We start from the raw sequence: 27,218 nt of genomic DNA, 5'->3' as shown, positions 1-27,218 counted from the left end.
CCAGTCCTCTAGCCCTGCCCTCCTCCCCTCTCCTTCAGGTCTGTGATGGGAGACGCTGTTGCTGGTATCTGGGGATTTCACTATTCCTTGCAGGTTCTCTAACTCTGCCTGTGTACAGAGTCCCTTCATTTAAACACTCTTCAAGTTAAGGCTGAGTGTGCCACCTGTTCACCATCAGACTCTGCATGACAGTAAGTCCTCTCTGAAAGCGAATCCCATGAGACATCACAAGGGCAGAGCCACGAAGGCTCAGATGCAGATCTTCTCAGGGCACTCTTCTCACAGCAGATGGGTGTGGGCATGGACCTAAGGGCAAGTCACTTGCCCCCCCCTCACACAGTGTCCAGCTCATTCCATTTCTCTGTGTTCGGATGAGCTGCTGGAGATGGGGTTTGTATGTGCAGACCAATGCATCTGCGATTTGGCTGGCAACGCGAGGAGCCACCCTCATCTCTGAGGTCACCTGTAGGGTGAGAAATCATATTTAGGAGCCCGATCCGTATGTGAGGTACCCCGTTAAAGGTGCCAGGTGCTCTGTTCTGGTTGTGTTGTGAGGTGCTTCGCAAATAAAAGGCCACAGAGTCTCATGTAATTAGGTTGATATTTAATTACACGGAACCCAGGTTCTTATACAAGGCAGGAGATGGCAGCCAGCAGCTCCCCATGACCTTTCCAGCCTGGGTGACTGAGGCTGAGGAGATGGGGACACACGGGACACACGGGTGGGGTGGGGACTCTGGCACAGTGTGAGGGCAGCGGCCGCTGGGGATCTGCCCCCGAGGCTGGCCCAGGTCTGCCATCACTCCGTGAGGCAGAACTCTGACTCCTGCGGTCGCATGTTGGGTAACACATACAGAGCCACAGCCGCGATAGCCAAGAACACGATAGGCTTCCACATCCCAAACATGTTCTGTGGGGACCAAAGACAAATGGTGAGTGCCCAGCCTTCTGAACCCTTCCCTAAGCCAGAGGTTTCCCTGCCTACTGGCGCTGGAGAGACATCAGGAACCTCCTGGTCCGGGTCTCTCTCACTTCCTGGGTGACTGCTGAAGACAATGCAGTCCTAGTCCCGGCAGCACTAGGTATCTGGAACAACGCTATGTGTATCACCTGAGGTGACTCCGTGTATTCAGGCCCCACGGAATGAAGAGAACGCCCGTTCGTGTGTGTAGAAGCAAGCTCAGGAGCCAGACTTCAAAGAGCTTCCAGATGGTTGCGATGAGAAAGGATCAAGTGCCGTGGCAAGAAAAAGAGGGTAAACTGGGCCCTCTGGGGAAAGCGGAAGTGCCTCACTGGCTTTATACAGGAGAAATGAACTCGGTCAAAATGTAAGACTGAGGGGAAATAAAGGGCGCACCGTGGAGTGCTGGCAAATAGGAGGTTCCGAGGCAGCCCAGACCTTTTGTGGAGAATGCTGCTGGTTTGAGAAAACTCAAGGAAGCCAGTCACTGGCCCTGGGCGGCAAATGCCAGGGTCCTGAAAACATCCCCGGTCACCAGTGTGTTGACTGACTTCCTGAGCATGTGCCAGTGCACTGAGGCTTCCAGACTCCACTGACCATAGCAAATCCTGCTGGTTCGTGGGACAACAAAGAAGCATCATTTAGGGAACATGAAATTCTGGACAAGAAAATACATACTTAGGGAAATAGTTTCTATTTTTGTTACTTTTTCTTACTGCATTACCTGAAAGACAGAATTTGGGTTTGGAGTCATAGCTATGGTGTAATAACAGAAGGATGATTTTAGGTAAGAACAGAGTATAGCCCATTGATCCTAAGAAAGCATTTGCTTAGAGAATAATGGATCTAAGAAGAGGATTTTAAGTCAACTATAAAGAGCAAGATCTCCCACATTTGTAGAAATAGTTACCAAAAAGAACAGAACAAATGAAATGGAAAGCCAAACAATGCTGGAAGCAGATACAGAGAGTAATTTATGTAGGAAAATAACTGGAGGGGCGCCTGGGTGGCTCAGTTGGTTAAGCATCCAACTTCAGCTCAGGTCATGATCTCACAGCTCGTGGGTTCGAGCCCCCCGTTGGGTTCTGTGCTCACAGGTCAGAGCCTAGAGCCTGCTTCAGATTCTATGTCTCCTTCTCTCTCTGCCCTCCCTTGCTTGCTCTCTCTCTCTCAAAAACAAATAAACATAAAAAAAAATTAAAACAAAACAAAAAAAAGAACTGGAAAGGAAGCTAGGAAAAATATGTACATGCTCAGATGCTTATGTACCAATATATACTGCTAAAAAACGTCAGTCGAGGGGTGCCCGGGGGGCTCAGTCAGGTAAGTGTCTGACTTCAGCTCAGGTCATGATCTCACAGCCCCACATCGGGCTCTCTGCTGTCAGCACAGAGCCTGATTCAGATGCTCTGTCCCTCTTTCTCTCTGCCCCTGCCCCACTTGCATGCTCTTTCTCTCAAAAAATAAATAAAAACATTAAAAATACATACATACATACATACATATGTCAGTCTGATGTTCTTGAAGGAGGACATTTATGGAGCTGGACCCATAAATGTGAACTGGTACCCTTTATAGCAGTCAGAGGCAAGTTCCAGACTGGCTGAGTGGAGGGCTGGTAAGTCACGTCAGGCTTTCCTTTCAGCCTGGGTTACTAAGTTGACAGATCAAAGAAATGGTTTTGGACTTTATTGAGACATCTGACAGATTTTCCATGATCTTGGGGAGAATAGGAGGAAATAAAAGTAGGGTGCTTGCAGTTTGCTGTGTGACCATTTGTTAAGTGACCAAGGAGCTAGATAAAAGAGAGCCTGGAAAAGACAGGACTCCGGAGGCTCGGCCCTCACTTTAATGTGTGCGAACATATGGAGGTGGGCTGGTCACCCCTGAGGAGGGTGTAGAGCTGGCAGGGAAATGGGTAATTTGAAACCACAGGGTCAAGATTAAAAAAAGAAAAAACAGGGGCTCCTGGGTGGCTGAGTTGGTTAAACATCCGACTCTTGATTTTGGCTCAGGTCATGATCTCAACGTCGTGAGATTGAGTTCTGAGCTGGGCATAGAGCCTGCTTAAGATTCTCTCTCTCCCTCTCCCTCTGCCTCTTTCCTGCTTGTGCATGTGCTCACATGTTCTCTCTCTCTCTCTCTCTCTCTCTCTCTCTCAAAACCAACCAACCAAACAAACAAAAAACTTCACAGATTACATCAATGGACTATACCTAAAAGGGATGAATAAAAAGTTCTGCCTCAGATCCAAAAAACCAAATGCAGGTAGAGGATGGGGGGAGGATGCTTGGCACATGCAACATGCAAAGGAGCTCTGTAAACAATACATGCAGGAAGTTAACAAGGTTTGATTCTAGTTGTCAAGAGGGCTAATGCGATTGGAAGCTGTGTGAAGACAAGTGTGGGGTCTTCCTAATTACATGGAAGCAACCAAGGAGAACTGCTCAAAATGAGGAGAGATGGTTAAGGGGGAAGCAGGACTGGAATTCTATCTGTTGCTAGTATCAGTCTTTAGAATCCACCTCACAGCTCGGTGGCTGTATTACTTGGCCTCTCTATGCCTTAGTTTTATTACATATAAAATAGTAAAAGCTGCCTCATTGGGTTGTTGCAAAGATTAAATGAGTTAATATACATAAGGTAATTAGAACAGTGCCTGGCACAGAGCATGTATTATGTTAAGTGTATGTTCTTTTTAAATGATCTCTGTGGTGTTTTATCATTTATAAAACACTTTCATAAACATGAACTCAGGTGATCTTCACATCAGGAAGGCAGAGATTTTACTGTCCTCTGCTTTTATTTGAAGAAACTAACATTCTGATTATGCATTTTGCCTACTGGGACTAGGCGGGAAGAGGCAGGGACAGACTTGGCCAGGTTCCCTGACCACCTGTCGGCCACGCTCCTACAGTACTACACTCAGCTCCTGGACGGGGAGCTGCAGAGTGAGGCACAGCCAGGCTCCCCAGAGCACCCTGACCCTGGACTTCCTTCCTCTCACTCTGCTTGGGCCTGGCTGAGGTGGAGAAAGGTTACGGCTGAGTGCTTTGGGTCTCCTCCCCTAGGGACTGAGAAATCTGGATGTGGACAGAGGGAGAACAGGTACAGGGAGAGACCCTGTCACTAAAGGAGTTAAAAACTGGAGTGCCTTAAAGACGAGGAAGGAGAAAGGAAAAAGAGGGGAAAATCTGAGGGGAAAAGGAAGGAGGAAAGTGCTACCAACAAAAGCTTCAGCTGCCACCCTAACCTGTGCATTAAGCCAGCTCCACTCCATTTGCAGGGGTGAGAAGGGAAGGGGAGGTGTGGTGGAGGTGGGGGGGAGCAGGAGAAAGGAGCCAGAACAGACCAGGAGAGAACAACTGATGGGTTCTGAAGACAGGTGGAACCCTAGGGCTCTACCTTGGGCCCCAAGACCACAGTCTGCCTCCTAAATTTGGTATCCTGTTGACAGACCAGATTACATGGACCGCAGCCAAGTGGAAGGTGCCCAGAATATGTCAGCCTTGGTGCCCTGAGAATCCTCGCACCTCATTCTTTTCACCAGTACCACTTTCTCTCCAAAAAGCCTGGCTGGGGAAGCCAATTACAATAGAATCTGGCCCCCAAAATGGATACAGAGAGAACTATAAAACATTTCCTGGCATTCTTGTTCTGATTTTTCTGAAGACCAGAAGTCCCAAAGCAGAGAACTTCTCAGTAGAAAGCGCATAATATGGCGGGGGGTTCTGTTCTACTTTCACCATGTTTGAAGGACAAATTGAGGCTGCCCTCCTCCAAATGCCCCTGAGAGGGGGTTTAGGATTAGGGTTGGGGTTGGTCACAGCTCTCCAGAACTCCTCTCTCACTCAATGGGGGAGGCAGCGATTCCTTATTTTGCCATCCTGGGTGGCGACAGCAGTCGAGAGCTTGGCTCTGGGGCTATACAAAGACAAAGAGCACCCAGGTCAGCCTTGCAGACAGACATCAGCTCATCAGAAGTGGTCAGGCATTTCTCAAAGTGGCAACAGTGCTGGGATCATCCAGAGTTTTCCCAGCCAGAAAACAGAAACTCAAGCCGTATCAGCGATCTGCATTCCCGCTCGCTGTGTGTTAGGAAGACGTGCTCAGGGATGCTACGGGCTTTGCAGTAGCCCAAGGAGAAGCCAGGGCGAAAACTCAGTCCTGAGTAATCTGTTGTCAGAGGACTAAAGCAAGAAGCAAGCAAGCGAGAGAAAAAGGAAAGAGGAGAGGCCAGGGCAACCTGCACCCCCCCTCTACCCCTCAGAAGGAGAGGACTCGATACCAGTACCTGCGTTAGGACGACGTCTCGGCCCACCAGCACCAGAGCAAAGCCGATATGACCACCAGGCCTACGAGAGGCAAGGAGAAGATGGGGGGCTCGGGGGCAGGGGATGGCTGCGACATATCAAATGAGAAGGAAGCACGAGGAGAGGCCAGGAGATGAGGGGTGGTATAAAAAGACATAAACATATGAATCCAATGGATAATGAGGATGAGAAAACAAAGGGAAAAGAGAAAGAGATCAAGAGGTTAAACAGGTAGCGAGGGCAGCCGCATCTCCTCTCTGCGCCCGGGCCTGGTTCTTCCCACTGGCGGCCTGCGGAAGATGCAAACCTGAACGGGTTAAGCAGCTGCTTAGGTCTGAATCAGGTGGTGGGTCATTTCCTGGCTTGTCATACCCCTCTCACATCTTGTCAAGCAGGGGTTATCTGCACTAGACCTTTCTTGCAGGTCAGTAACTCTGGAAAAGTGAAGCTCCGAGGGTAAAGCTGGGCTCTCCAGATGAGGAGGATGCACACTTCTAGGTCACTCAGGGAAGAGCCAGTCTCCTGCCAGGCCACCTGTCCCTTTGTGAGGCCACATGTTCTGGCTGCTCTCCACCGAGTCTCGGTGTTCTGGGCTCTGATCCCTGTGACCCCCTAGGAGTCTAATGCCGTTGTTGTGAGACAAAATGCACTAAACCAGGCTAACGGTGGAGAAGTGCTAGTTCTTTGAGTGCAACAGTCTTCCAGAGAGAAAGTGAATTTGCAGGTAGTATCACGCATGCCATCAGATCTGCCTGCAAAAGATGCAGGACCTATGAGGCAAAGGGACACCTCCATATGTAGCCAACGAGGAATGTGCTCGACTTCAAAGTACAAGAATCCATTTTGACATTTAGAGATGTGGCACCCAAGACAAGGAAATCTAGGAGGTTCTGACCCATCGTGTGGTGGAATACGATGAATTCAAAGAAACAGAACACTGGGGAAGAGGATGCGGCTGCTCCTACTTTTTACATCCTAAGTAATGGTTCTCTGACACAAGGTCAACAGAGAGCTGCACGCTGGGTTGTGAGCCAGTGCTGACAACTGCTGAGCTACCAGAAAATTCCAGGTAGCCTTAGAGCTGACTGGGATGTCCCACCACAAGAGACTTATTTTCTTCCCCTGTGTTTAGAGAGATGGAAAGAGCCTGTAGTGCAAACCAAGGACTTATTCAGGAAGTACTCACTCTTCAAGGAATCAGAGCCCCCAGTTAACCTCAACCAGGGCAGGAATTCAGCTGGTACATTCCTGTACAGATGTACCAGTAGTTAAAACACAGAAACACTTTTGTACAATTGGTAAATCACCCAGGAAACTCCCATCCCAACCTCTCAAGATCGAGCAACTAATTTGGTTAGGGCTCTGGCTGCCCTTCCTCAGACTGGTCAACGCCCCTGCTGTACGGACTGAAATATTCTACTTCTGACCACCCCCAGCTCCCCACCTCATGCCCCTGTGATATACGGAGCCCGCAAGCAACACCAGCCTCCCCACATCCCTAACGGCAACAACAGAGGTCAGCTTCATAGGGCACCCTGGGGAAGCAGGACAGAGCGACTTGCCCAGGCTGACAAACAGCCTTTAGATCTCACACCATCCGCGTTCTCAGCGCAGCGCTAGATGAAGGGTGAAGAACCCTCCTGATGTACGGAACAAGCGCTACCACATAGATGAAAGGTCAGACTGCAATGAGCCCACCCTGGTTTCCAAAAAAGGGATCTTTGAGACCCAGGTCCACAGCAGATCGGTCTAAGCCTGCCATCTCCCACGGAGAGACCGCCTCCGCCACTCCCGGCTCATCTCCACTGTCCCTGAGCGCCACGCCTCAGGGCTTGCCGGCTTCTCCTCCTGCAGGAGTCCATCCTCGGGCACCTGAGCCCGACAGCCCACTTCCCACCTGATCCAGTCTTGGACTGCGGTTACCTTTTTGTTTTCAGAAAGCTTGAGGGGGCTGTTTTCCTCTGAAGCTTCAGGGTAAGCGTCGTCACTCCCATCTTTGTTGTCTTCTTCCTTGCCCCCCTGCTCTTGGGACTCTTCATAAGCCCCCTCTTTATCTTCCGTGGACTTCACCTCTGCAGGGTCTGATGCCTGGGAAGCTACTTCCTCCCAGGACTCCTGCTTCGTTTCCTCTTTGGTTTCCTTCTTTCCCTCCTCCATTTCCTCTTTTGTTAGATCATATAAATCCGTGTAGTTGGCCTTGTAGTAGAGCACCACCTCCAGACTCTGCAGGGTGGAGGCAGGGCAGGATGGGGGCTGCGGTTACCTGTGAAGATGACTCCCTTCACGACAAAGCTGGACTATCTCAAGAGCACCCTGCTTCCCAGTATGTCACGGTGCGTGAGCAGCCCCACGTTCTGGTACCGGGTCTCTCCCTGCGCACAGTGTGGAGGGCAGCCACTGGCCATCGGCCATCTCAGACAGCTACCACAGCTACATTCTTGAGCTCTGTCCCTCAACTGCTACTTCCTACCCCCGCAGGGCAACTGTGACTCCTTTTACCCAATCCTCTCTCACTTATCTCCATCTGCTCTGAATAAATTCCTCTCTCTTCATCCATTTGGTCCCTCTGTTGGGCACATAACCCAGGAAGAAAAGGGGCCCCAGAAGATTGGGCTGAGCTCGTTGGAGCAGTCGTCCAACCCAGGGGCGATGGGCCTTGGGGGCTGTGCCTCCAGGTCGAAGGGGTCTGTATTCCACTTCCCTTAAAAAATTTCACCGGAAAAGGGTGAAAGACCCAACTGTTACCAAGACGGAACTACTCTTAACACGTCAGAGAGACCAGCAGCTTCTCTACAAATACCTCACCTGGTCGAAACGGTGGTGCAGATGATTTTTCTTCCCAAGGTCTCCCCTGCCTTTCTGCTTATCTGGGCACTAGGGTTATCACTCACCTTCTTGTCCTCACAGTTGTACTCAGAGCCGTCCAGGCTTGGTTTGGTCACCTTTTTATTTTGAACCCCGTTGGCATTTTTGTTCATATTCTTATTGCCGTTTTTCCCCTTAGTTTCTGTGGCGACAGAGGACCTCTCCTTGAGCTGGCGCAGCTCCTCCTGGCAGCACTGCAGCTGTCCCTCCAGCTGCTCCTGCACGGCCAGAAGCCGCCCCTGCTCGTCCATGCTGGCCTGATACTGCAGCTGCAGCTCCCGCAGCTTGGCCTGCAGCTCTTTGATCTGTTGGTGGTGGAGCGCCAGTCACCCCCAGCACCACCCCCTCGGCCAGCTTGTTATCTTCACAGGCAACCTCGGCCCCCATCCTGCCCCAACATTCCCCTGCTGAGGCCCTCGGGGAGGGGGGGGGGGAAGTAGGCGAGAAAGGGAACATCAACCTGCGGAAGGCGGGCCTCTAAAGCGGTTCTGCAAATAGTTTCTCTCTAACCTGAGGCCCCTGCTGATTTACCTCTAACATCTTCAAAAAAGGAGGATTTAAATTATGTTTTTACTGTGGCCTCTCCGGGGAATAGCTAGAGGGCTACCCCTTCTGAACCCCACGACTTTATTACAGACACCTGCTTCACCCAAGCAAGTTCTCGAATAGGTACAAGTGCCTAAGACACCGTGTTCTTGTCCACTCCAGAGAGTGTACCTGGGCTCCAGTGCCTCGCCCTGGAAACAGAGGCACATTCTAACCCTGCTCCCTAACCTCTGGTTTCGTCTTTCCCGACTTCTGGCATCACAGGCTCCTTGGTAGGTAGCGATACTAAGCAACCTAGGCCCACATGCTGATTGCTCTCTAGACTCTCCCACGCATATACAGTGAGCCCTGCTGGACTGTGGACTGCTCTAGGGCAGAAATGATGCCTTCTGTCCCATTCCTCATGGATGCAGGGCACCTTTCTTGGCATTATAAGAGATCCAAGAGGAGGCAAGGCTCTGCCCTTGAGGTGCTCACAGTCTAGTTGAAGACACAAGACCAATACACCCAAAAATAACTCAAGGTGAAAGAAAATACAACTCTATAGAAGTGCTCTGGGACACGGCAAAGGAGAAGAGTAGTAAAAGGAAAAAGAGAAAAGTTATTCTGAGAGTCCTGGTGAGTAAATCTCAGGACAGCGAGCACCTGAGGAATGTCCGCCAGTGACGCAGCAGACTGCCCAGCCTCCTGGGATTCAGCCCCTGCTCCGTTCCCGGGAGCAAGAGCAAGCAGTGAGCTCCTGGCCCTCTTTCCTCAGCCTCTCCAAAATGGCCAGGACCCAGGACCTCCTCTGGCTCTAGGGGCTCCCAGAAGAAACCTTGCCTCCCAGACAGCCGTTACCTCGTTCCCGTCATTTGAGGAGGCAACAGGCTTCTCGCGGCTTTCCAGGCACTCCTTGAATTCCTTTTCACAGGCGTCCAGCTCTTCCTTCAGCTCCTTCTGCCGTTCCAGCAGCTTTTTCATTCGCTCTTGCAGCTGGTCGTGTTCCTCCTGGCTGAGCTGGTACATGGCCTGCACTCCCTGCAGCTTGATCAACACCTTGGCCACCATGTCCTCACAGTGCTGCGGAGGGTGGGGGAGTAACGTCTGCACCCTGAGAAGCACCTGCCCTCCGCCCGCTCTCTTTGCTAGGCCTTTTCGTGGGTACAGAATAATGGCCACAAGGATCTGAAACTGCCCTGGGGCGAATTCTGTACTTCTTCCCACGAAGCAGCAGCACTGTGATGGCAGCATCTCCATATCAGACACATGGAGCGCCTCATTCATTTCCAGTGAGTTACCCAGCTCACCTCCGACCCCACTGCCCACCTCACTTCTTGCACCTTTCCCTGATGGACTTCTCTCTGAATAGGACAAGAGCCTTCTGTCCCTGTGAGGCCTCTCATCTGGCTACTTTTACCTCGACATCTTCAGGCTCAGCAGGTTCATCCTCAATGCTGCTGATGTAACTCTTGTAACAGGTGTCAGAGCTACTGCTGCTACCGTAACTCTTCTTATAGGTGACGCTGCTGCTGCTGCTGCTGCTGCTGCTGCTGCTGTAATTCCTATCACAGGTCTTGTGGGTACTGGCGCTGCTGTCGTAGCTCTTGAGAAAGCTCTCATCACTGGCCTGGGTGCTACCGTAACTCTTGAGATAGCTCTCGCTGTCATCAACGCTGCTACCGTAGCTCTTACGATCGTACTCGGTGCTGGCGGCCATGCCGCCGTAGGTCTTCTGGTAGGACTCAAGGCTCCTGTTTACGGAAGGGGACTGGACTTGGAGCAGCTGCATCTCTTCCAGGCAGAGCTGCAAGTCGGCCTGCAGCCTCTTCCGCTCCTCGAGGAGCCTGCCCTGCTCCTGCTGCAGTAGCTCCTGCTCGGTCTGAGTGCTCTCGTACAGCCCCTGCAGAGCCTGTATCTGGGCGATGATCATCTTGGACTGCCAGGAGTGGGCGGGGGGAGACATTATCATTACTCCAGACACTGCCACGCTTCTAGCTGCGCCCCTCCTGGGGCAGACATCTGACAGCACACTTCAGAGGCCTGCACACCCACACTCCAGTCACCACAGCCTAGGTCTTCAACAGCCCCCAGCTACTGGCATGTGTCGGTTTCTTGCTCACTGGGGGGAAATCCCCCCAGGGCGGCTACTCTGTGATTTCTGGGCTCCTGTTTCTGCTGGTTTCTAAACTCTGGTTTAGAAACTCTCCTGGCAGCAGGGCTGAGTGGGTAGCAGGAACACTCTGGCTCCCTACCCTCCCCTCTTCTCAGTCAGGATATACCCATTATCCTGATCTTGGGGCTCAGTCCCCTCCCCTGCCCCCAAGTCTAAAATCAGCCCTGGCCTTGAATTGAGCCCACAAAGAATTCCTCCCTCAGCAGATGGGGACCTGGAATTAAGGTCTCACTACAAGGCCCTGTACCTCCTGCCCCAATTCTGAATCTGGCCTCTGGGCAAGTTTCCCAGGCCCTCTGGGCCTGGCTTCTTGGCTGCTGATGCCCAGGATGAGATCTGATCAGTTAAGGAAATATTTTATACCTGGTTCCTGGTCTCTGTGTTACCCAGGCTGAAATCTGATGCCCCTTGAATCTGACCAAATCTCAGCTTGGACTTCTGCAATTCCCTTGTTCTCCCTATCCAGGCTAATATTTGAATGAATAGATCTAGCCTAGATTGAAACTGTCCCCCTGCTCTTCCTTGCCCACCCTGAGACCTCAGACCAAATGCATCCCATAATCCTGAACGGACTTATGTGGAACTCTCCACCAGCATGACCTCAGAGGCGTGACCCCTTCCTGGTGCTTGAGATGCATGGATTCTTTGGTCCAACCCCCCTTGACGTGGCTCTTATTGCTACCAAAGTTTTCATGAAGACAGTGTGGTCAGTAGCAAGAATGCCACACGCTAGGAATTCTTCCCTTGGGAATGAATGGCCCCAGATCTGTCTCATGCAGAATACCAACATAGGTTTTGGTCACTGAAAAGTGGCACTGGTCAATTATCAGCCGGCTTATAAAAAAAGGACGACATGCTTAGAGTCAGTCTCAAAGAATCCAGACAAATACTAAGCTGATATTATAAATCTGGAAAATGGTATGTTGGAGGGGCCGCATCAGATTATCAGACGCTTAGATTCCCAGGTCACCTGGTTCTCAGTGTTGACAGTGCTTCGATTAGGCACGTATCTGATTGAGGTCCTCAGGCCGTAGCTAAAGCCACATCTTAATGAGCCCGTGGGTGGTCATGGCTGAAGAAGGACAGAGCCTCAGTCTCATTCTTACTTCTGGCCAGACAGGCCTTCCTAACTCTGACCCTTCCACGGAACCCTCTTCCCTACCATGCTATCGTCCCCAGAACTGTCCCCCTGCCTCTTGTTCTGGTTACCTTGTTAGGACCACACTTGGAGGACTTAGACAATTTGGAATCATCGGGATTCTTGAAGACTTCCTGGAAACGAGCCTCTTTGAAAAGATGTAGCTCTTCGTGCAGGTCTGACTGTTCTCTGAGCACACATTCTTGATTCTGTACCAGTTTTTTCTGCTCTTCCTGCATGCCTTGGTAGAGCAGCTGTAGTTCACACAGGTCTTGTAACTTTGTCAGCAGCTCCTGACTCTGTGAGGTGGAGTGGGAAGGAAGCGGGCAGGAACTGTGGGGGCCACATGGGAAGACCCATGCCTCCTTCCTGCTGGGGACCCCGCCCTTGGGAGTCTCTGAGTGGTCTCTTAACGGCCATCTGGGACGGGGTCAGGGTGGGGGAGTGGTTTCTCTACGGAGACCTGCTGGCCGACTAGTCACGATCTCACAAGTCTGCAGGTATTCTGCAGTTTACAGAGCGCACTCGGAGTAAGTTTTCTCCAGGTGGACTAAAACTCTAAATAGAAAGCTGGACAGGTTTCAGGATACCACGCGTATTTTAAGCTTTAAAACCCTAATCGGCTAGAGTGGACTTTCTGGCTCGAAGAGATCGGTGACCAAGTAAGGAGTGGCTGATTCAGAAAAGGTTCAGTCCCCACCCTGTTCTTTTTCCCAAGTACAGTCGCACCTGGGAAGCTTCTCAAAGCAGCCTCTCCATAGTCAGCAGCCGTCCCCTGGCTGGGGTTACCTTACGGAAGAGACCAGCTCTGGGGAACGGGAGCGGGAGCCTGTGCAGCTCTTCTTGCAGCCGGCCCTGCTCCTCCTGCATCCTCCTCTGATCCTCCAGGAGCTCGCACTGCTCCATCTGCAGCTGCCCCAACTCCTTCTGGCTGGCCTTGTACTGTTCCTGCAATTCTGTCAGTCTGGACAGCACTGTGTCACACTGTGGGTGGGGCGGGTGCGGACGACGGTTACTCGGACGGACGTATTTCTCGGCACTGTGCCTAGCAGAGCCCTTCCGTGCTCTCCTGCCTCTTGTGGCTCGCCAGGGGCTCCCTCCCCATGCGGTCCCCTTGGACTGACCGTCCCAAGCCACGTGGCACGCATACGGGTTTAGACACCGAACGGGAAGCCCCAGCGGGCCACTCAGAAGCGTTTGGCTGTGCTGTAAATTCTGTCTCCCGGTCCCCGAGAGCCCTGTGAGGGGAGGGTTATCGCCGCCCCTCCCCTCCCATGTCCCCACCTTCCTTTCCTTTGGCCCTTCCCTTCGGTGCACACTGTTCTCCCGCCCTGCTGGGAGTTCTAGTTCCCGTCACTGTCACTATCCCCGGTTGGTTTTACACCTAATTATACTTCTTACCAATAAAAACTTCACCCTATCTGTCCCCATTCTGTTTTCATAATCAGCTTTTTAAATCTTTAGAAAAATACGAGCGACTGCTGAATTTGGGTTGAGAAGACTAAATTATCCCATGATTCCAAAAACCCAAACCTTCTAATACCACACTCATCTCATTGCTGTTTCAGGACAAGCGGAAAAGCTGCCTCTGTGTCAGCGTGCTCCTCCCTCCCCACAGTCTCTTCTACTAGGAGAGGAGGGGATGAGCAAGTCGTGGACAAGCTGGGCCTCTAGACTGAGTAGGAGCGGAAGAACGAAATGTGTGCCTGGGCGCAGAAAGACTGTTGGAGCGGCCCACATAGCCTCCCCATTCTGTGTCTTCTGAGGCCTTTCTCTGGGGACACGGCCTGCTGCTGGCAGAGGAAAGAGCCACCGAGTCATCAGGCACAAGGTGACCTGCTCCACCAGCTTTGGAGAATCTTGTGCCTTTTCTCCATCACGTTTTAACACCTTCCATTTCCTATCAGTGATCAGGAGCTGAAAGTGCTCAACACAGGGTAACTGAGAATGACCCGCATTTTACACACTATGGAAAAAGAAAAAATGAGTAAAGAAGGCCTTATTTATCACTACCATGATTTATTACTAAAGGAGGTGAGAAAAGAGCAGTATTCTGTTCAATTTAAAGAGAGTAAAACTCAAGCTTAGAGAACTTCACTATTCTGAAGTCACAGCATAAACCCTGGGAGAACCTAGGTCCTTCTAATACCCAATCAGCACTCGGGGCACAAGACCGTGTCATCTGACAAGAACACCTGCCATCTGCCTGAGAAAACTGGACCTTCCCTTTCCAGGTCCGGTGATAAAAGTTGTGTGTAGGGACTTTTGTGTATGTTCTTCTCCACAAATGATAATATATCACTACAGTTTGAAGAACAAGGTGTAAATGTCTACACACATGGAATCAAGTGCAAAACCTTCAGGTGTTCAGACCGGATCCAGCTATACTGCTCCTACTAAGCTGTGGCTTGGACTCAAAGTCAAGATCAAGGCAAACTGTTTAAAAGTGACCAGCATGAGACTCTGCCTCTGTTTCCTGCCTTGCATGCTCAGCTGTGACTGGACCGGGAGCTCAGCAAGCCCCTTGGTTGGATGACTTCACTTTTGCTCTTATACCTCCTTTCTCCAGAGGAAGTACCCAGGAGAGCTCACCTCTCTTAATCACAATTACCTTATTAGCACATTTCCCCTTGTCTTCTGGGATGGGCTTGGTGGTCTTGAGCTCCTTCAGCTCCTGCTGGCAGAGCAGGAAGTCCTGCTCGAGCTGATCATACATGTGCTTCTGCCGCTCCAGCTCCTCCTTGCTGGACTGGTACAGCCGCTTCATCTCCTGAAGCTGGGTGTGCATCTCTGCGTTCTGGGGTAGGGGAGGCAGGCCCCGCCATCATCCCAGAAGCCCCTGCAGCTGCACTCTCTCCTCTCAGACAGGGACGAAGGGATCCTACCCGGTCCCTTCCGGTCCCAATTTCATCCCAATGGGTGCTACCCAAGATGGACCAGACCCTAATGGGCTCCACACAGAGACCTTCTAGGGCTTCCTTTTGGGGGAGGTGGGGAAAGAAAGAGGGCTTCCTTTTTATAGGCTGATTTTCTGATTTAAAAACAAAGGAAGCTGGGGCACCTGGCTGGCTGAGTCGGTTAAACGTCCGACCCTTGATTTAGGCTCAGGTCATGAGCTCACAGGTCTCTCATCTCTCCCTCGCTCTCTGCCCCTCCCCCAGTCGCGCTCTCTCTCTCTCTCTCAAAATAAACTTTAAAAGAAAAAAAAAAAAGGAAGCTGAAAGCACCATGACCTTCTGAGATCACCTTTCTACTAAGCACCTCTTCCCCCCCCCCACCTCAACCGCGCCAATGGCTGTACCACAGAACTCCTACCATGCCCCCTCCTCCTCGGTAGTATCGTTCTCACAGAAGACTCCACCTGGCTACATTCTCCCTCACCTGGAGTTTCTTTTACCTTCTCACTGCTCTCCTGGAAGGAGGCCACGACGTCCTTGAGGTGCTGCACCTCCGCCTCATGGTACCGCAGGTCCCCACACAGTTGTCGCTGCACGTCCAGCAGCTTATCCTTCTCGCACGTGATATGCTGGTACTGGAGCTGCAGCTTCTGTAGCCGGCACATTAACTCCTGCGGGGGAGGGGGCTTTGGGCAGTACCCCTGGGATCCTCAACCCGCCCGTTCTCCCCGAGTCCCTCTCAGTGCAGACGGTCTAAGCCCCGACTTGTCCCCGCCCCCTGCTGTCCTCTCATCTAACGGAGTACTCAAGGGCGGCCGCAGGGTCACTGGTGCCGCACAGGTGGCAGCGGCACTTACCATGACTCTCTGCTCTGGTCCACCTGCCCCAAAACCTCTTAGCACCTAAGTCGCCCCTCACCTCCTTTTGTTGTTACCTTCTCACTCGGGCTTTCTACGGCTGTGGATTTCATGACTTTGAGCTGCCGGAGCTCAGTCTGAAGCTGTAGCTGTGCCTTCAAGAGCTCGTTCTGCTCGTCCTGGCTCGCATCATACTTTTGCTGAAGGGCACAGAGTCTGGTCTTCAGCTCCTCGTTCTGTGGTGGGAGGATGTGGGTAGCACAGTTACTCTCAAGAAACAGCAGACCCCTCTACAGACCAGTTTGGTTCCTTTCCAGACGCAGACACCTTGCCGAGCTCCCACGGGTCTATGGTTTGGTTTCTTCTCTGAGGCAGACACCCAGCAATGACTGCCATTTCTGTAATGCGATGCCAATGCTACGTGACTTCTCCAACTGGTCTCCAGGAGACTGTACCCTTGATCGCAGGGCAAGAGGCAGCAGAGTACAGCCGTGCTCTGCGTTCATCCTTCCCTGATGCAGCAACTCCACGTAGGCCCTTCTGCCCTCCCCAAATGCCCTTCCCCCAGCCATGTTTACCTGGGCGGCATTGTGGGAAGTCTGAAACCGAAGCACCTCATTCTGTGCACACTTGAGCTCCCTCTGCAGCCGCTTCTGCTCCTCCTCACTGGTCCGGCGATGATGCTGTAGTTCTTGCAACTCACAACACAATTCCTTACACTGGGCAGGACATGGAACGGAAGGGCTGATTGAGTATAGGTTCCACAGGCACTCTAAGAAGAGGCTTAGAAGAATATGGCATTCTTTCCACTGAAATATTTACATCAGGCAAGCCAGCGAGACGCCAGAGCGCCACCACCTGCCATAGCACATGCCTCCTTTGTCAGCCCTATGCCTAAGGAGAGGTCTCTGCCACAGGCCAGGAGAGGGTAAAAGAGGCAGGAAGGCGCCTGTCCCCCTACCTTGTTCTGCATGTCATGCATCTGCTCTTCAGCTCCCAGAAGCTGTTGTCGCAACAACTGGGTTTCAGGGTCAGGTTCTAGAAAATCCATTTCTGAAGTCTGAGACTCTGCTGACATCGTATTCTTTACCATTTGGGACTCCAGCCACTTTTCTGTTGCTCTTCGTGTCCTGTAATCCAGAACCCCAGAGCCATGTTTGGGAAAGTGTTCTGTCTGGCATCACCTGCCGGGTGTGCTCGGTCCTGATGTCTTTATTTTAGGCAAAAGATGGTAAGAGCCTTCTCTTGTGATTTATCTCCCAAATGAACGTGCTGAGCAGGTGAAGAAAAAGTCCTAGCACCTCAATCAAGGCATGTTTGGCTCTGGGAGACCTAAGAGTTCTAGTCCAGTCGGGCTCAAGGCCGGGCCTCGTGTCAGGCCAGCTCCAATCTGGAGGCCCTACACCATTAGACGCAGACCACAAAGGAATCATTTCTGATCTACTCCAGGGAAAGCAAACCAGACCCCAATTCCCAGAATGAAAGAAAACTCAATTTTAGGACTTGAGTGCTGAGACAGTTGGATCCCCATGCCTGCCTCTAGGCAGCATCCATACCCTTTGGACACCATGGAAAGGACCAGCTCTCTAGGAACAGAGGGACATTCATTAGCCTGGCATCTGCCTTCACTGACTCTATGCAGGCAAAAGCCCAAAGCAGGGTCCTACGGAGCCCCAGCAGCCTGCTGGCTGTACCTCTCACTCTCCAGATCAGCGAGCTGCCCCGTGAGGCTGCTGTTGCTCTCCTGCAGGGCCCGGTACTCCTCGTTCAGGAAGCGGTAGCGTTCCCGCAGTTGCTGCAACTCTTCTGCAGAAGACAAATGGAGAGATGTGAGATCCTAGGGGGAAAGCGCAGATGATCAGCCCCCAATTTTCCTGCCTCAAAATCTGACAGCTTCTCTTTTTCTAAAGACAGAAGCCCCGCATTGGGCTCTGCACAGTGTAGAGCCTGCCTGGGATTCTCTCTCTCCCTCTCGCTGCCCCTCCCCCACGTACGTGTGTGTGTGTGTGTGTGTGTGTGTTTTCATGCGCACGTGCACACTCTCAAAAAAAAACTTTAAAAAAAGAGAAAGGAAACCTTATAGTGCTATTTTTGGGATTAAATGAAATGCCTTGTATGTTGAAGTACTCATACAGTAACTGAATCTGAGGCTGAAACCATCAAGTCTAATGCCTAGCACGTGGTTGCCTTGTATTAAAGATTAGTTTCCTTCCTTCTGTGGTAATCTGCAGTATTCTAAGTAGTTTTGATTGGAACAAAGAGGGGACATTAGAAGTGAATTTCAGGGTGTTGAATCTTACATAGGTAAGATAGGCCTGTGTTCTAATAGAGCAAGTTAATATTCTTTAAATATCGGGGGAGTTGGTATTCTAAGAGAAGTAATTATTATTATTTTTTTTTTAATTTTTTGAATTAAAAAAATTTAACTTTTTTTTAATGTCTTTTTTTTGAGAGAGAGAGAGAGTCTGAGCGTGAGTGGGGGAGGAGCAGAGAGAGAGGGAGACACAAAATCCAAAGCAGGCCCCAAGCGTTGAGCTGTCAGCACAGAGCCCAATGCGGGACTTGAACTCACAAACTGAGACCACGACCTCAGTCGAAGTTGGACGCCTAGCCAACTGAGCCGCCCAGGCACCCCTAAATAAACTTTTAATTTTACAATAGCTTTAGATTTACAGAAAAATTGCAAAGATAGTGCGAAATTCCCTGGGAGAGTTCTCACCTCATTTCCCCTAACGTTAACATCTTACCACAGCACATGTGTCACAACTAAGGCATCAACAGATTTCTCTCCATTTGTTCTAAGGTCCTTTCCCTGTGCCAGGATCCCCTATGGCTGTAAAGTTTTATTACCCAACATTTTTATAGACACAGAAACTAGGGTTCAGAGAGGTAATAACCAAGCCAAGTTCATCCCGCTAATTAGCAGAACTGTGATTCTGAATTCAGCTCTGTTTAACTTTGACCCAAGCTTTCCCACTGTGCTGGCCGCCCTCTCCTGGCACCACCAGTCCAAAGGCTCTTCTGAGAAGCTTGTTACAGCTGGGAAAATTTGCAGTTCTTTGATTCCTTGCTGATTGCCTCTGCTTGACCTGGCCTAATACAGGGCCTCCCATTATACCCAGATCATAAATCTAGCCTCAGAATAAAGGCAAACTCTCTGATGTCATGAATCCTAGCAACTAGCTGGGAGACTCATTGTCTGAAAGCAGAGCTCTAAGCTTTTTAGTACCTCATGTATTACTGGAAATAACCTCTTTTCCTCTCCAGCTGTCTTGTGCTCTGATTTGTTGTCCCCTAAAGCTTCTACATTGGACAGGGCTAAAAGAGCCTAAAATTAGCAACCTAGGACCTGGGAGCAGGACTGGAGGCCCCCCATAAAGCAGTCCAGGCGATCATCATGATGCCAGAGCAGCAAGAAGTTTCCCAAGATGACAGGCCCCTCATCCTCCCATCCTGGAACTGGAAACTTTCTCAGAAAGGGCCTTCCCACAGTCAAATCAACAAACGTCCAATGTCTCTCTGAAGAAGAATTCTCAGGGTACATCTCCATAGTTCTATTTCTTATACTACCACTGACTGGTTGTGTGACATCTGGGTAAGTTTTTCTCCCTTATAGTTCTCCCTTTCTCCCTTAAATTCAACCTGGAGGTTTTTTCTAGAGGTTCCCAATTCATGATCTAAGACTACCTTCCACCATCTTCTTGCATATAACTCTCTCTGCTTGACTTTACTGACAGACCAGGAAGAGGGTTTGGCCTCTCATACCTTGCATTTCAGAGAAATCTGAGACACTTAAACTATTGGATGGTTCAGAGCTCTTCATTTCCATTTCTGCACGGAGGGAGGTGATCTCCATTTCATACTCTCCCCGAATGCGCTCCATGTCATCGAGTTCATTCTGCATCCGGCAGAGATCCTCCTGCAGGGATGCTATGTCACTCTCGTGTTCAGTCGCAGAATCCTCTGCTGCTTGCCGCAGATTCCGGATCTCAGCCTGGGCTATGTGCAACTCCTGTTCTATTTCCTTAAGTTCACTTTCTTTCTCACGCTCTAACAGAGAAATCTCCTCTCGTAGAGACCGCAGCTCACCTGCAAAGTCCAAAGGTTGGGATGGTCAAGAGGAGAAGCAAACTCATCTATCATGTTCTAGAGGCAGAAAGTTAAAGGCAGACTTATTTATTATCTGGAAACTACTTTCAACCTACTCTCTAGCACATTAGAGAAGTATAGCTTCATCTGATATGGAATAAAGGGAATACCTAAGAAGAATGAATGTAGTAAGTAAGGTGCAGTAGAAAGGGAGATTTTGAGGCCTGGCACCAAAGCAACGCCTTAGGCTACTGCAAACAAAAAGTATTAGGTGCGTCTACATTGAAGACCAAAACTAATTGACAGTATTTTACTGTTGCACCTCGTCTTTCCAAAAATTCCCTGTCTAAAAAAATGTACACAGACTATTCTCACCTATTCAGTCTGGAACCTTAGACATTACAGAGCCTCCGAGCTCGCATGAACTGCCTGTGGGAAGTACTGGCCCCCAAATAATGTACAGAGTTCACAGCTGAAATTAAAACGCAGGCTTATCACATGATAACCAAATATGGCTATGACCTTCAGTTCCCACTACATCCTTGATGTTAGGGTTCAAATTTCCCTTAGGTTCCCCTCTGGGGTCTGGTCCTAAAACGAACAAACAAACAACAAAAAAAACCACTTTCCCAGATCCACTGGAGAATGGAGAAAGGTCTCCCTCAGCCACGAAAGCTCGCAATTTGGAGCATAAAGGGACAGGGCCTGTCCACCCCAGTGGAGGGCCAGGGTTTGCAGGCCCGAGGGGGAGGAGCTTATCCAAAAGCTGGGCGGGGCGGACCCTGGCTGGGAGTTGGAAGGGCCAAACCCGATTTCCGATTTCCGGAGAGGTAGTGCCCGTTGCCAGGGGGCGTGGGACCTTCGGGGCGAAGCCGAGAGCCTGGGAACCGGGCTGCGGGGCAAAAAAGTGGGTTCCTACTCACTGGTTATGGCCTCCATCTTGTCGGCTCCCCCGCAAGAGGTCTCTCTGGGGGGCCTCCCGCCGCAGGCCGGTCCCGGCCCCCGCGGGGCTGTGGCGGCCGGAACCGCCTCTCGATACCAGCTACCTCTGAGGCCGCGCGCGCCCCCTCTCGGCGGAAACGGGCAGCGCGCGTGCGCAAGGACGGCCTTTATTTCCTGCCGCGGGGGGGCGGGGAGTTGAGCGTCTTCTTCAGACCCGTAGCCCCTAGCTTGCTGGCGCGTGATCCATTGCCCAGTTGGCAACACCCTAATGAGTGAGGAGTCGCTATAGAACTCGTTTCCCCAAGTAGTTGCCTACCTGCATCTCTACTGACTTCCCTATTTGCAAGGAAGTAGGTCCCTTCTCCAAGCAAAGGCCTTTCTCTGCTCTACTGGATCGTTTCCTTCATGATGCAAACATAATCTAGTGTAGTGGGTCCTATGTCAAACAAACAAACCAAACTCTCCCTTGACTTCATTTCCTCTTCCCTTATTTCTCTGCTTCTCTTCAGAGCATGACCACTGTAACTATCCACACTCTCCGTCTCTACTTCACCTCCCCTTTCCTCTTTAATCCCAATCCAATCAGGCTCAGTCCTCACTGAAATATCTCAGAGCCCTCCATCTTGCCAAATCCAATGGCCATCTTATTTGATTTAGCAACTTTTGACACAGTTAATTATTATCTCTTTGAAGCACTTTCTGCTCTTGGTGTCCAGGACATGAAACGCTTCTGTAGTTCCTCCTACCTCAGTCATTTTTGTTCATATCTCCTCTACTGGACCTTTAAATACTGGACTATCCCTGGGACTGGGCCTTTTCCTCTTCTTTCTATATCTCTCCATATGACGTCATAGTGATCTCTCAGGGACTCAAATGCCATATATACGCTAATGACTCCCAAATTTATATCTCCAGCCTTGATTTCCCTCCTGGCTCTAGATTCATATATCCAAATGCCTTCTTAACATATTTATTTAGATATCAATAGCCATTTCAAACTCAACACACAAAAACATGTCTTAAATGTTTCCCCTAGCCCTCAAACTTGTTCTTTGCCAAGTCTTCCCCACCCCAATAAATGATAGCACTGTCCAACCAGTTTCTTAAGGCAAAGTCATCTTTTGTGTCTCTCCGATTCCCAACCCCATCCCCATGCCCTACCCCATTCAATTCATCAGAAGTCCTGAGGGCTCCACCTTCAATATAAGACTCTGTCATGTCTTTTTACTATATAGTACTTAGAATGAAAGCCAAACCTCTCAGATGGACTCCAAGGCCCTTTGTAATCTGGCCTCAGCCTGCCTCTCAGAACTGTCTCTTACCAGGGTCCTCCACATGCAGTCGGCTTCAGCCATAGTGACTTTTGTTCTGTCCTTCAAACACATGAAGCTCATTCCTACCCTTGAGCTTTTGCAGTTGCTATTCCTTCTGCCTGGTATGCTCTTCCCTCAGATCTTTCTCATTATTTGGGTCATAGCTCAAATGTCATCTTCTCAAAGAGGCCTTTTCTAACTGCCCTATCAAAAATCAATCCCCCAGGGTGCCTGGGTAGCTCAGTTGGTTGAGCACCCTACTCTTCTCAGGTCATGATCCCCGGGTCGTGTGATTGAGCCCCTCGTCGGGCTCCACACTGATCAGGTAGCTTAAGATTCTCTCTCTCTCTCCCTCCGCCCCTCTCGCCTGCTTGCATTCTCTCTTTCTTTCTCTCTCAAATAAAAAATAATAAAGTAAAATAGAATAAATTCCCGACTCACCCCATCTCTCTATATCATATTGTTTTTAACTTTTTTGTTTGTTTGTTTTTATTTATTTTGAGAGAGAGAGAGAGAGAGAGAGAGCGCAATCGGAGGAAGGGCAGAGAGATGGAGAGAGAGAATCCCAAGCAGGCTCTGTGCCACCAGCATGGAGCCCAATGGGGGGATCGAACTGAGGCAAACCATGAGACCATGACCTGAGCAGAAATCAAGAGAGTTGGACACAACTGACTGAGCCACCCAGCTGCCCCTCTATATCATATTGTTATATTATCTTCCTAGCATTTATTGCTACCTGAACTTATATTATTTATTTTCTCCTTCTCCCCCATTAGAATGCACTCTTCATTAGGGCAGGGATCTGGTCTGTCTTGTCCATAGCTTGCCCTCCAAGTATATAGGCACTCAATAAATGAATGATAAACAGATAAAATAGCCTCATTTTACTGATAAGGAACCGAGTCTCAGAAAGATAAATGTGATTTGCCAAAGATCCCAAAGCTTGTTACATGGCAGAACTGGACCCAAGAACCTAGGTTTTCTGAGACCAATGTTCACATGCTTTTCCCCGTGCAACACATCTCCTGCCATTTCTCTCCTTTACCTTCTCCCCATTCATTGTCCACTTCCCTGCATCTACCTTGGCTTGTATCTTTCCCTTCTCTTTTCCTCCCCTTCCTCCACCTTTGCTTGCTGCTCTTCAGGCCTGCTTTCGGGCCTTCCTTTTTTCTCCATTTATATTTTTCTTTTGGTTTGATTTCAGTTCTCCCTGGAGAGTCCCTGCTGTTTTCTAGGGCAGCTCCCCTAAACCTTCTGGAAGCCCACAGAAGTAACAAAAGCTCCTTCTTTATTTGGTGGCGCAGTGGAATGTGGGACACCTGCCTTGCTGCTTCCCAGGGACAAAGCGATGTGGGCGTTAGAAGAAAGGGATTTAGGGCCCCAAGCTCTGGTCCTGGGAAGCAAGAGAAACCTTCTCATCTGCTTCCCTTAAAAGATGCAGCGTCCCTTCCAGTCACTTCTCATTGGCTCACCGCGCTTCCCATGGTGTCCCTGGAGGGACAGGGAAAAGCAGTCTGGTTTGGAATTCAGCCCTGATTACCTACCCCCAGACCTGGAGAGCAAAGAAAAAGGGATACAGGTGTGATGGGAGGAGTCTGGAGGAGAGAAAAGGGAGAGTGTTAGCCAGAGAGAGAAGATGTGAAGTGGGAGGGCAAGAAAGGGCGGAGAAGGGCAGCAGAGCCGGGCAGAGATGCAAAGAACATCAATTAGGTAAAGAAAAGAATGGAGAGAGAGGAGGAAAAGGTGAGCATAGTAAGGGGAAATGAGGAAGGAGTACTGAATTAGTTTATATTTGTCTGCTATGCTTCAGCCAACCGCTCAGGTGGATGGCCGCCTGCCCTCCAGTCCAAGTGCTGGGAATTACCTTGGAGCTGCTGGATCTGCTTGGTGAACACCTCTGCCTGCTGGGCACTGGCCAGCCGTTCATCCTCCAGGAGCCCTGCAGGGAGAGGGGGAGCAGACGTGATCCTGGGATCCAGCGAGCCCAGGCCCTCCGGCCCCATCCCGGACACTCACCCTGCAGCTCCAGGGAGTCATCCTCGTGCTGCCCTGCCAGTTCCCGGGTCTCCTCCAGCTCTGCCACCAGCTGGAGCACCTGAGCCCTCAGCTCCTCCAGCTCCGTCTCTGTGAGGCTCAGTCCCCGGTGCTTGCTGGCAGACAAGGAGCCCGCACTGCCACCTTTCTGCGCCTGCTCTTCCTCTTCTTCCACCCCTTCTTCCTCCTCTTCCTCTTCCTCTTCCTCCTCATAGAGAGCTGGGAGCAACACTTCCCCTAGGAGAGAAACCCATCCCACCAGGGGGTCAGAGTCAGCTTCCTTTCCAGAGTCTTTTGAAGGCTCTCAAGCTCATTGTCCCAGGGCAGCGATGGTATCATAGTGCCACCTGCTGTCCCCCAAGGAGCTCCTGGGCTCGACCTGCACTCGTGATGAGTCCTCAGGTGCAAGGGTCAAATTTGGAGGTAGCTCATCTCCCTCCCAGGCCCTTTCGGGACCAATATCGTACCAGGTGGCCTCCTATTACTGTCCTTGGGCAAACTGAGCAGCTGGGTGCTGGCAGCCATGTGAGCTTGTACAAGGACACCTGCTTCTTCCAGACCTGGTGGCCTCTGTGGGACAAGTACTCAAGAAAGGATTCAGGGCGCCTGGGTGGCTCAGGGGGTTAAGCATCCAGCCCTTGGTTTTGGCTCAGGTCATGATCTCACAACTCGTGCGTTGGAGCTCCGCACTGGGCTCTGTGCTGACAGCACGGAACCTGCTTAGGATTCTCTGCCTCCCTCTCTCTCTGCCCCTCCTCCCCATCCCCCCCCCCCCCCGCCGCCTCTCAAAAATAAATAAATAAACATTTTAAAAAAGAAGAAGAAAAGATTCAGACACTGGGTGTGTCTTTAGGCCACATGGGGCAAGAGTTACAGTTTGGGGGGTTTGTCCGGTTAAAAAAGTATCCAGGTGGCTTGGGAGAAATTAGCCTTTCCATAGTAAGAAAGTGTTGCTCTCAGTAGGCAGAGAAAGAAAACATCTGCATGAAATGATTCTAAATGTTTTACTGGACAAACCCCGGGGCCCTTTCAAACGTATTCTGTCATAAAGCCTTTTTGAAAGTTTCCGCAAGGTCCACCTTCCTTATCTCTGCTGAGTGTCAGGAGGCCTCCCCCCTCCCCAGGTGCTAAGTGCCCTCCTCCCCTGCTGACCATAGGGCAGTTTTCAGGGGAAGTCTGAGGTTGGACTTGTGTGGAAAAGAAAGCCTGCCATTTTAATGAGCCAAGAAACTGGGGTGTACTGGTCCACAGCCTCTGGTTGGCGAGTACCCCCTCTTTTGCTGCAATGCAGTTCCTTGAAATAGCAACATTTTGTCTGGATTCTGATTATTTGCTTTGTTTTAAAATTCTGAATCCCTGGCCTTTCTTACAACAGCAGCCTAAGGTTCATCTGGAACCCCTTGCATCATCTGTCACCTTTAGGGGAGCAGGGTTGCCCACACAGTGTGCGTAGGGGCCTGGGGACACTTCACAAGAAGTCCTGGAAAATGGAACAGCATCCTTCCAGGGGCCTGGAACTGCCAAGTCACATGGGTGCAGTGGTGATATGTGAGTGTTGGGAGGTTGGCCTTCTCACCTGCCCCCTTCCAGGCAATTCTTGCAGGCGGTAAGGGATGCTAGAGAACCAAAGCCACAGGCTGACATTCAAAGTGAGTGGTGATGGCACCAGAAAGACAATGCTGACTTCACAGGCTCACTTCCTTGCTTTTCAAAAATAGGAGACAGCTTGGGATCTGGGTCGGGTGGCAGTGAGAACAAACCCCCTGCTGAAAGGCTACTTCAAAGCTGCCCAACGAGGCCTCTTTCTCTGTCTGGCAGCTCCCCCATCCCCCACCCCCGGGAGGAAACAACCTGGTTAGCCCGTGATTAGGGCCCCAAAGGGAATGCACCCAGAGCCTCCCCTCAAAGCCTGACCCCAGGAGGGGTCAAACTCAGCCCTGAAGGGTAGAGGGGGCTCAGGTGAGCAGGAGGAAGGGCTCTGTCCTGGCTCAGAGTTCTGGGGGCCAGATGGGGGGAGGAGGAGGGAAGGGAAATTGGCTGAGGCGAGAGAAAGAACGCTTTTTGGGAAAACTCACCCTCCATAGCTTGCATCCCCCGCCGCTCCAGGGACCCCCAGCGTTGGCCTTTCTTCCTCTCACAACCCTCAGACACCTCATAGGAGCCTAAAGTGGTCACTGTGGGTCCTGTAAGCAGGGAGAGAGGAGGTACTGTGGGAATGTAGGGGGGGCTGGGACTGGGGTGCAGGGCAGAGAGATGGGGACGTGCCTTCCAGCCCTCTGGAGCCCTGGAGTTCTTAATCCCGGTGGAAGTGTTCGGCTCACTTGGCCTAGGCTGCGACTCCCCTCCCTCAGCCACCCCTCGAGCTGGGCCTACGGGGACCCCGCCCTGCGCTGCCCAACCCCCCCAGCACCCCCTTTCCAGGCTCCTCTCCCTGCACAGACAGAAAGGGTGTGTGCCTCTTTAGCCAAGAGGGGACAGGGAGGAGACCGGCAAGGATGGAAGAGAGGGCAGGAACCTGGGAAAAAGAGGCTGAAATGGTGAGGTGGTGCGGGGAAGGGGAGGGAGGGGCTGAGGGGTGGGGGGTGGGGGGTGGGGGCGTGGGGCAAGGGGATCTGGGCCGGAGCCGCTCCCCTCCCCTCCATTCTCTCAGTGGACCTCGTCCACCCCACCCTCGCCCTGCGCTCAGACGCCTTTGGGGCGGAGTGGGTGCAGGGTCTGGGGCCCCCAGGGCTGGGCAGTTGGGGTGGAGAGGGTTCAGGGCGAGGGACGACCAGGGAGGATGAGGCCGGTGTGGGGAAGACCCGCCCGGAAAGATGGAGATCGGGCCCGGGTGGGGGGCAGGATGGAGGGAGGAAGACAGGAGGGAAAGGTGGGAGCAGCGGAGGGAGGGGGGGGGAGGACTAGGGGGTCTGGAGGGAGGAGAGATGGAGAAGAGGAAGGAGTGGCGGTGGAGAGGTGAGGGAGGGGCGGCTCTGACCTGGGCCGGGGCAGCTCCAGCCCGCGGCGCCCGCGGCGCCCGCGGCGCCCGCACCGGCCCCGGCGCCCGCCTCCATGGCCGCTCGCGCCGCCGCCGCTCGCGCCGCCGCCGCCCGGAGCAGACGCCGCAGC

The 27,218-nt window shown here is 51.4% G+C and overlaps 1 protein-coding gene across 10 annotated transcripts; it reads right to left on the bottom strand.

Moving 5' to 3' along the window:
- Positions 1-250: 250 nt before the first annotated feature.
- Positions 251-27,218, bottom strand: CCDC136 (coiled-coil domain containing 136). Of its 10 annotated transcripts, XM_045495549.1 has the most exons (19): positions 27,088-27,218; positions 26,186-26,293; positions 24,093-24,347; positions 23,941-24,015; positions 19,498-19,821; positions 17,427-17,538; positions 16,694-16,862; positions 16,311-16,451; positions 15,810-15,968; positions 15,376-15,546; positions 14,590-14,775; positions 12,768-12,962; positions 12,050-12,277; positions 10,085-10,603; positions 9,526-9,747; positions 8,166-8,444; positions 7,198-7,497; positions 5,256-5,362; positions 798-910 (listed from the first exon to the last, which is right to left on the bottom strand). In XM_045495549.1, exons 1-18 carry the CDS (start codon positions 27,161-27,163, stop codon positions 5,261-5,263), a joined length of 3,621 nt encoding a protein of 1,206 aa, XP_045351505.1. In that variant the 5' UTR covers positions 27,164-27,218; the 3' UTR covers positions 798-910; positions 5,256-5,260. The 10 variants fall into 10 exon arrangements, with proteins under 10 accessions (XP_045351503.1, XP_045351506.1, XP_045351507.1 ...); XM_045495547.1 differs by lacking the exons at positions 798-910; positions 5,256-5,362 and adding an exon at positions 251-463; XM_045495548.1 differs by lacking the exon at positions 5,256-5,362 and having other exon boundaries at positions 585-910.

This window comes from Leopardus geoffroyi, chromosome A2 (assembly GCF_018350155.1).
Source record: "Leopardus geoffroyi isolate Oge1 chromosome A2, O.geoffroyi_Oge1_pat1.0, whole genome shotgun sequence".
In the NCBI taxonomy this organism is placed as follows: domain Eukaryota; kingdom Metazoa; phylum Chordata; class Mammalia; order Carnivora; family Felidae; genus Leopardus; species Leopardus geoffroyi.
The sequence above is the reverse complement of the archived record's forward strand: the minus strand, read 5'-3'. Positions and strand labels throughout refer to the sequence as shown.

What these genes read in the sequence shown, in the direction of transcription:
- CCDC136 (XM_045495547.1), bottom strand. Translation starts at nt 27,163, where the DNA reads ATGGAGGCGGGCGCCGGGGCCGGTGCGGGCGCCGCGGGCGCCGCGGGC. An exon ending in TAGAAAGCCCGAGTGAGAAG is followed by an intron (nt 15,547 to 15,809) that starts GTAACAACAAAA and finishes CCTCCCCCGCAG; the next exon opens with GAGTTAATGTGCCGGCTACA. An exon ending in AGCTTTCTGAAAACAAAAAG is followed by an intron (nt 464 to 7,197) that starts GTAACCGCAGTC and finishes CTCACCCTACAG; the next exon opens with GTGACCTCAGAGATGAGGGT.